Consider the following 8793-nt stretch of genomic DNA (forward strand, 5'->3'; position numbering starts at 1 on the left):
GCTGGGGCCTAGTCCATTAATGTTATCCAGGCCCTGAAACCACGAGGCTTTCAGGATAGCACGCTGATGAATCGATTGAGGAGGAACCGTCTGCCACTGAAGTTGTTTTCTTGTCTCGTCACAGAAGTACATCAGAGGATTCGACTGTTGTAATCCTGCTTGCAGAAGTAAGTAACACAAGTGGCTAAGCACAAAGTAAAAACACTCAACTAACTTTTAAAAAGGCCCTCTCTCTTCTTTGGCCAAAAGTAAACCTTCAGTTCAGAGCCAAAAGCTTCCTGTTAAAGGATCTTTTTTTTCCCACTGGTGGTAATAGTTAAATACTGCTCATTCTGATTGAGCAGTTGGCTGAAAACAAGAACTGCTGCTGAAGGTTGAAATGGCAAGAATGTTATATTTCCCTTCTCCAGACCAGATTGTGTGAACTGAATAATAATCAGCTGTTGGATAGACACACACACACACACACACGTACAGCATAATGATCTCTCCACTTAAATGCAAGGCAAAAGGAGCCCTGGACAGAAGGTGAGGCGCACACAGTACCTGTTATCGCCGGAGGCAGAGGGGATCGACGTCTGAACAGAGGTCTGGTCCGTAAACTGTAGATCTTTTGCCAGGAGGTCTCGCCATGTGGGATCTGGTCCTCAAAGAAGTGCCTTTATGACAAACCTTTGTGAAATCCAACTATTAATTTGACATTTCATAATAACTGCTATTCATACGCTACCCTGGGTGAACCCAGAACGACCAGGCTAGCCAATTTGAATGTGTTCTGCAGGACTAGCACATTCGAAAATGCTAACAGGTTTGTCGGAGTTCTCTCAGGCTATTCAAGCACAGCATTCCATTCATAACTGCCAACAGTTACCATAGTGCCTCAACCTGACTTCAACCATTTAAATACTACAACTTGGCTAATACTGGCAAAGGTAGTCTAACTTTATGGATAAGCTTAAAAAACAAAGCAAAGACCAAGCACAATTGGCATAATTTGCCTTCAACTTATTTATTGATGTACTGAACATGAAAAAATACAAAGTATTCCAAACACAAAGAAAAGAACATGTACATCCGTTTTAAATCTTTTTTTTTTAAATACTCAAAAGATAGACTCTATATCCCAAAAAAGGAAAACAAACAAAAAAAGAAAACAGCTGTGGAAATCAAGTCATACTGTACAACTTCAAATAAATAAATCATCCCCACAAAAACAACAGAATTGAGACTAGGTGGGATAGTGAACCTCTGGCCCAAGTACTATCTTCTCCACCACACTACACCACTACCAACACCCCACCCTCCAACCAACACCATCCCCCACCCGCCCCACCCCGCCTCAATCAATCACCCCTCCCCCCCTCCCGCCTATCTCCTCAACAACTTCAGTAGAGGAGCAAAGAGAGGGGGGTGAAAGGGGAAAAAAAGAAAAAAAAAAAAAGAAGTGTGTGTGTGGGGGTGGACAGGCATGAAAACAGAGGCTCCCAAGTCCCACAGCAGCAAGTATCTCACAGCTCATTTAGACTCATGTTAGACCTCTACACTTCCAACAATCAACCAAGAATAAACCAACTCGGGAAAAAACAAAAAAACAAAACAAAAAAGTAAACAAGTAAATAATAATAAAAAAAAAGTTGCAGTCGCAAAGATAAATATATAATGCATAGCACACTGCTTGTAATAAGGGGAAGGAAGCATGAATATTAATCAGTTATAAATACAAAGCTGGATGCAATACAGTCATCAGTGCATCTAAGGCTCAGCATGCCTTCCTTTGCATGAGAGTGAAGAGAGGCAAGACGTTCAGGATTATTTATTTTTCTCCCCCTTTAAAAATCGGAAATCCTTTTTTTTATAGTCACTATGGCCGCGGAACTGCCTCGTCAAAACTCCCCCTGGTCATAAATTAAGCAATATACACCTTTTTTACGATTTTTCTTTTTTTAAAACAGGTTATATGCATTATGTATACATGAATATGGAAACAAAAAAGAGTAATCAAGTAGTTCAAAACTGTGGCTTATATTCAATCTTTACCACATAAATATATATTTATGATGTATATTTATATAGATATAAAAAAAGAAAAAAAAAACTAACAAAATATCAAGTCAACTCAGACCAACTTAAATGCCTATAATTTTGTTTTAGTAGCATAAGCAAGACTATCTACAGACCAAACAACCAACAAATCTGATACACTTAATGCTAGTCGATATGAAAACAAAATAAATCAAGTATTTCTTTTTTTTAAAGTATACCATACTTACTCTTATAAAAGGAAATAAAAAGCACTTCGCAAGTCCAAAGGAAAAAAAAAAAGAACCAAATAAACTCACTCAACATGAAAAAGTACTTATGTACATATAACTCTGCAGGAAGGAACAGATGCCTCTCATACAGAGCCTCATTCAAACTAAATTTTTGTTTGTTTTTCCTTACCTATTCTTGAAGCTGCTGCTTTTGTCGGCTAAGTTTAATTTCAGCCTTCACACAAAGCATGTCAATCCCTTGATTTTACTTTATCTCCTCTCTTTCTTTACTTTTTTTAACTTTTTTTTCTCTTTAAAGACAAAGCGTCTTTGACAATAAGTACACCACCAAAAACACCATGAGCTTTTGCCTGACGCGAGGTGCCGAGGGAAGATCTGATTGGTTAAACCCCACCAAACCCCAAAACCTTTTGAATGAATTCCAAGGACAGAATTTTGCATGCAAGTTTTTTTTTTTCTTCTAAAGTGGAATAAACCTTTGTATTTTACCTTCTGTGTTTCAGAGGAAAAGAAAAATCTAATCTGAACACGGGTTGCTAGTCACGACAATCAGGAATGATTGGGCAACCCACAGACGATTTTTTTTTCTTTTTTTTTAAATAAATGAAACACTGCCATTGATTCTAGAATCTAAAGATATTAATACAAAGATCTCAAAAGGTATCTTTTACATCATAAATCTTCCCAGAAATTTCAACCTCTGCAAACTCTCTGGTAAAGATCAAAAGCTCACGAGGTGTCATATGAAGATATTTCTCAAAGTATCCAAGTCAAAATATTTGTTCCAGGTCCTGTAAAAAGTTTTTCCAAATGTTTCTGTTTATAAAAATAGATGCTCTTAAACCCACATCAAAGAGGTTCTTAGCTCTTTGGCAAGGTACTGCTTTAAGAGTTGTTTTTTTTGTCTTTTTCTTTCCATTCATTTTACATTAAGCAACATTACGCAGCCAATCAACAATACAAAATGAACAAAATAAAACAATGCAATGAAAATAAATACTTTTAGCACTTTAACTGTAAACACACCTAAGGCAACGCAGAACATAAAAAAGGCAAAAATCTACACAGAACCAGAAGCTGATGTGCAACAAAACCGCAAGATGCAAAAACACCTCATTGTTACTTTTTTTTAGACAATGCTTCTTTATTCAACATAACTCAAAATTTGCACGTCTACTTAACAAAAAAACACAAGTTCTCCATACAGGTTTCATTTTGACGTTTTGAAGATTAAGCAATGAAGGGGAAAAACAAAAAGAACACTAAAAAACAAACCAACTGAAAAAACAAACAAACAAAAACAAAAAAGACCACATTGCTGGACGCTGAATACTGGATCGTTTTTTGTAACACTGATTTAGAAATGTAATTTTGTTTCTTTTTTATATTTTCTTTTATATACTAATGTAGAAAGGATACCGCAACACTCCCCCGTTCCCCATCCCATACCCACACCCATGCCACAGGGATGGGAGGGCTTGGGAAGTTTTTTTCTTAAGAAATGATCGCGAGACGAGAACGTTTAAGCCTTGTGCGTTTTGTTGGTCTTGAAGGAGACCTGCAAGACCCGGTCGCCCAGGCGATACCCATTCAGACTGGCGATCGCCATGGCGGCCTCGTCGTAGTTGGTCATGGTGACGAAGCCGAAGCCTTTGCACTTGTTGGTGCTGAAGTCGCGAATCACCTTGACGTTGGTCACGGCGCCGAACGGCCCAAACATCTGCCACAGGATGCTCTCGTCCGCGTCTGGCGCCAGGTTGTACACGAAGATGCACCAGCCTGTGCCAGCGTGCCCCGGGAGGTTGATGCCCGCTAGGCTAGACACGCCCTCGATAGCCATGGGGGAGAATCTACTGTAAGACAGAACAGACGGCACCGGACAAGGTGGGTGGTGAAAACCGAGGAACCAGATCAAAAACAACCAGCTAATTTATTAACAGACCAGGAAATGGTGACGCGATGAAAAATGGTTATTCACGCATCACGCACAATCGTTCACGATGAACTCAAAAGCGATATTTGCTTTTGTCATTTTCAACGGGCATGCAGGGGTCCATGAAGCACCAATAACAGTAATACATTTAACAAGCCTGGTCACTTAGGATGAAAGGAGAGGAGGATGATGGGTCATTAAGCTAAATTTCAATCATGTCTAAGACACAAGTGGCACAAATACTCGAAAACTATTTTTTTTAAAAGTGCTTTTAAAGTGCAGGTAGAGTACAATTTCAGCCTTACAACACAAAGGTCAAACGGATTGATTCATAAATGCTTTCTATTAAACTTTAGTCACAGTACAATAACAAAAGGCCCTTTCTCATCAGATAGAATGAGCAGCCCTCTGAAGAGGAGACATGACTAGAAAGCAACATCCTCTACCATCAACCTTTTCGTTGAAAAAAAAAAGAAAAAAAGAAAAAGAAAAATGTGGGAGAAGCTCACTTCAGTGTAAGAACTGTACAGCAAAGCCAGAATACAAAAAGGTAAAAAAAAAATAATAAAATAACAAAAAATAAAAAATAAATAAAAATTGGGCCATGCCTTGCAATGGTGAAGTGCCAGCTGTGGCAGCAACGCAAGCAAAAACGTGAGGGGAAGACAACGACAAAAAAGAAAACAAATGGACAGAGGTGGAGCGGTGCATTATCCAGGAGTGCATGAATTATTTCAACTGTTTCACGTGAGATTAGATGCCCTAGTTGCCATCTCTGAGCACACACGACCTGACAGGTGTGTGTGTGTGCGTGCCTCTGTGTGTGTGTGTGTGTAAAGACTTCAGCAGGCCAAGAGCCTAGACAGCGCCTGTGTGCATGTCTGAGTGTGAGTGTGAGTGTAAGGGAATTAGCATGCGAGAGTACGCACGTTAGGACAAAATGTGCACATGCAAGGGTAGGAGGGAGTGTGGGTTCACGAGCGTGTGTGTTTGTGTGTGTGTGTGTGTGGGGGGGGGGGGCGGGGGGGTGTTACATATGTGTGATTTTGTTTCTCATGAGTGTTTTGTTAACCTGGGTCTTCTAAGAGTGACTCCAGATCTAGCCTGTGCTAATATGAGATTTGCACAATACAAGCCTATTTTCAGATGTACGAACAAGTCTGCACAGCTATGCCATCCCAGTAGCAATTGAAGTGTGGGATGTATGGCTATACATGAATCAAGGGATGGCAGTACATTATACACATGACTCTGTGAGTGGGCAGTGTGTGAGTGAGTGGACAGTGTGTGTGTGTGTGTGTGTGTGTGTGTGTGTGTGTGTGTGTGTGTGTGTGAAAGACAGAGTGTGTGTGTGTGAGAGCGAGCGAGGGAGAGAGAGAGAGAGAGAGAGAGAGAGACAGCTTTGGCAGTTGTATGAGAGCTGTCTATGTGAGCTGTGCGAGTGCTGTGTATCAGTGTGTGCATGTGTGTTTGTGTGTGTGTGTGTGTGTGTGTGTGTGTGTGTGTGTGTGTGTGTGTGTGTGTGTGTGCGCAGTCCATGCTTAAGGGAGGGATGGGGGTTGTGTTTGATTGTATAAGCAGTATGTAGGGTATTTGAATGTGCGCGCTAGACTTGATGGGGGGTAGGGGGTTTGTTTGAGTTGTATAAGCGGTGTGCGCAGTGTGTGTATGTATGTGTGTGAGAGAGGTGTGCACAGTGTGTGTGTGTGTGTGTGTGTGTGTGTGTGTGTGTGTGTATGTGTGTGCACAGTGTGTGTGTGTGTGTGTGTGTGTGTGTGTGTGTGTGTGTGTGTGTGTGTGTGTGTGTGTGTGTGTGTGTGCACAGTGTGTGTGTGTGTGTGTGTGTGTGTGTGCACGCTTCAGGGGGTGAGGGGGATGTGCCAGAGGGCCTAATGTGCCCAGGGAGCAGGTAGGCAGCAAGCGGCAACCATGTGACCCGTCACTAGCCTTTGCCCTGCCAGACTGAATCACACTCACTGCCCGCTCAAGCACAGGCTTACCAACCATCACACACACACACACACACACACATCCACCCAAACAAACCCACACAGAAATCGCAAAGGAACATGTCCCAAACCTTACACCCACCTAGACCTAGCTACACCTGCACACAAGCTTGCAAGACAATTGAGGGGGAGGGGAAAAGGGCGAGAGAGAATGCAAGGAGAAATCAGGAGTCTTTTCTCTGCATCCATGTAGCTGTAAGGTCTGGGGAGGGGGAGAGAAGCTGGCAGTGACTACACATCTGTTCTAGAAGCAGATTTCTCAGCATCGTTCTGATTCCATTCCACCGAGTTCTGACTCAAGCTGAATGAGGTGGAATGGCTTTGTGAGGTAACAGACAAAAGGAAAACAAACCCATAAATAAAATAATAATAATAATAATAATAAATAAATAATAAATAAATAAATAATAATGATAACAATAACAAAAATAAATTAAAAACCTCACATTTGATCGGGCAAGCTTGAGCACACACAACAATCACAGAAAAAAATAGGTTACCTTTTTACTCCATAGGCCATGTTTAGCAGATTGTCCAACCTAAAATGAAATTGAATGCATTAGCCAATGACCTACTGAAATTATTTAAACGGCTAAAATAAGATCAAATAAATTAAATAAAAATATACATACAAGTCTACAAAGTCTACCATGTAGGCCATTTCAGTACGGCTCCTAATTTCTTTGTCTTGTTGTCAAAAAGCATCACTTAGGTTAAACAAGGCAAAGAAACAGGATGAGTCAACTGAGTCATATTTTGAATCATGGCCCATCACATCCAAAGCTACCACTGTTAGGTAGCCAAAAAACACTCCAGTTTTGTTGGGGGTTGCTTGTTTGTTTGTTTTTTAAATGCTTAATTTACAGGTAGAGTAAAATGCGACGAGACAACAGACAACAACAGCAGCGCGCAAGCAAGGATGATGGTGAAATGTGAAAGCAGGCAAGTCATGTTTGGCACTGTTTTACAGCCCTGCTGCACCTACACTGCAAGTGCCCCATGTTGCTTTTGCTCTTGCTGGGTTCATACACTACTGTTCCTGAGACAAAAACACTGTTCCAGACAAATCACTGACTTTCTTTTCCTCCCATTCTTAAAAACAGTCACTCTTTTCACATCCTTCTTGTTTACTTCAGACCCCCCCCCCCCCCCCCCCCCCCCAAAAGAAACACAAACTCCCATCCTAGCTACTCTTAATTCCTCACAAAGCTAGACTCAGAATAGCCCATTTGAGAACGGCTATCTAATGGCTCTGGTCCTCCTTCACCTTTATATGCTCTTGCACCCTACTCTGAGAACACTCTGATCAATAATAAACACCATTTTATTTGTCGGCTTTTTTTCAGGTCAACTGGACCTCTCCTAGGGTGCCTCTCGTTTGGTCTTTTATACACCCTCCCTTCCTTCCTCGATCCTCGTCCTCAATAATCTAGAATGATGGAGCGGCAACAATGGGATAGTCTATCCAGTGCTTTATAGATCAGTGGGAACGAGAATCAAGGAGAGTGTTTTGAGAGCCACCCCTAGTCTTCCATCGCCCACTTCTAGACTGCCTTCACCCGACTCATCTCCCCTTACTGTCCAAAGCACGGGAGGGGGGGGGGGGGGGCGGGCATGTGTTCATATAATCAAGTGAACTGAACCAGCTGAACTGAACCAGCTGTAGATGCAAAAACAAGACTCCTTGCATTTGTTCCACACTTGTTTAATAGCACAACTAGTTTAATCTGATTAAATCACCATTAATAAAATGATTGCGGATGAATAACTTGAATGATTTGGCTTTGCTGTAACAGTGCACATTATTTGATGATAATAATAATAATAATAATTATTGTTAGGTGCTGTTCATGTCTATAGCTGGGGGTGGCTGAGCTTTGCCGGTTCTGATTCTACATTCTGGTTCCACATTCTGGTTCCCACTCCTGATGCTGAACCGTTCACAGATCCAAATCAGTTCAGAACCTGAAAAGTTGTTCGGAGCTGGCACTAAAAAATAAATAAATAAATAAATAATAATAGTCGTTTTTCCTGAGAACAGATGTGGGCGTGTAATTCTACATTTCAGTTACCGGTATGCATGCAACACGCACTGTCGCTTATGAATCCTTCTTCCTATTCAAAACTGGTGGAAAATACGGGCTTGTTCACTACTGTATATAACGGCAATGTTTAAAGAATTCTTGAAACGAAAACCGAATCCCTATTCTTGTTGATCGAAAAAAAAAAAAATAAAAAATAAAAAAAAAAAATGCAAAAACAACAAACCAACAACAACAACAAAAAAGCACCCTTTTGTGGTTAGCGTTAGCGTGGGCGGCGTGGCCATTTACCTGAAGCGCTGCGCTTGCTGAGCGAGGGGTCCCGGGTACCTTCGATTGGGCGACTGGTAGAGCTGCGACAGCAGCGCCTGGCTGGTCTTCTGGCTGGGGTTGTTGGCGAACTTCACCGTGATCGGCTCCGAGGCTCCGGGTGGCTTCTGCCCGTTCAGCCCCTTGATGGCCTCCTCGGCCTCCACCCGGCGGTCGAAACGGATGAAGCCGACCCCCCTGGACACCCCTGCAGCAGCGGAGGAGAG

The 8793-nt window shown here is 41.7% G+C and overlaps 1 protein-coding gene across 3 annotated transcripts in view; it reads right to left on the reverse strand.

Annotated features, from left to right (window-relative positions):
* Positions 1-1369: 1369 nt before the first annotated feature.
* Positions 1370-8793, reverse strand: part of elavl2 (ELAV like neuron-specific RNA binding protein 2) — a 46220-nt gene continuing 38796 nt past the window's right edge. For all 3 annotated transcript variants that reach the window (XM_062516736.1, XM_062516737.1, XM_062516735.1), the window contains exons 6-8: positions 8549-8774; positions 6716-6754; positions 1370-4126 (exon numbers count right to left, since the gene is read on the reverse strand). In XM_062516736.1, the coding sequence (XP_062372720.1) occupies positions 3796-4126; positions 6716-6754; positions 8549-8774 (596 nt within the window). In that variant the 3' untranslated portion in view covers positions 1370-3795. The remainder of the gene's footprint in view (positions 4127-6715; positions 6755-8548; positions 8775-8793) is intronic.

The sequence above is a fragment of the Sardina pilchardus genome, chromosome 16, assembly GCF_963854185.1.
Source record: "Sardina pilchardus chromosome 16, fSarPil1.1, whole genome shotgun sequence".
Taxonomy (NCBI): domain Eukaryota; kingdom Metazoa; phylum Chordata; class Actinopteri; order Clupeiformes; family Clupeidae; genus Sardina; species Sardina pilchardus.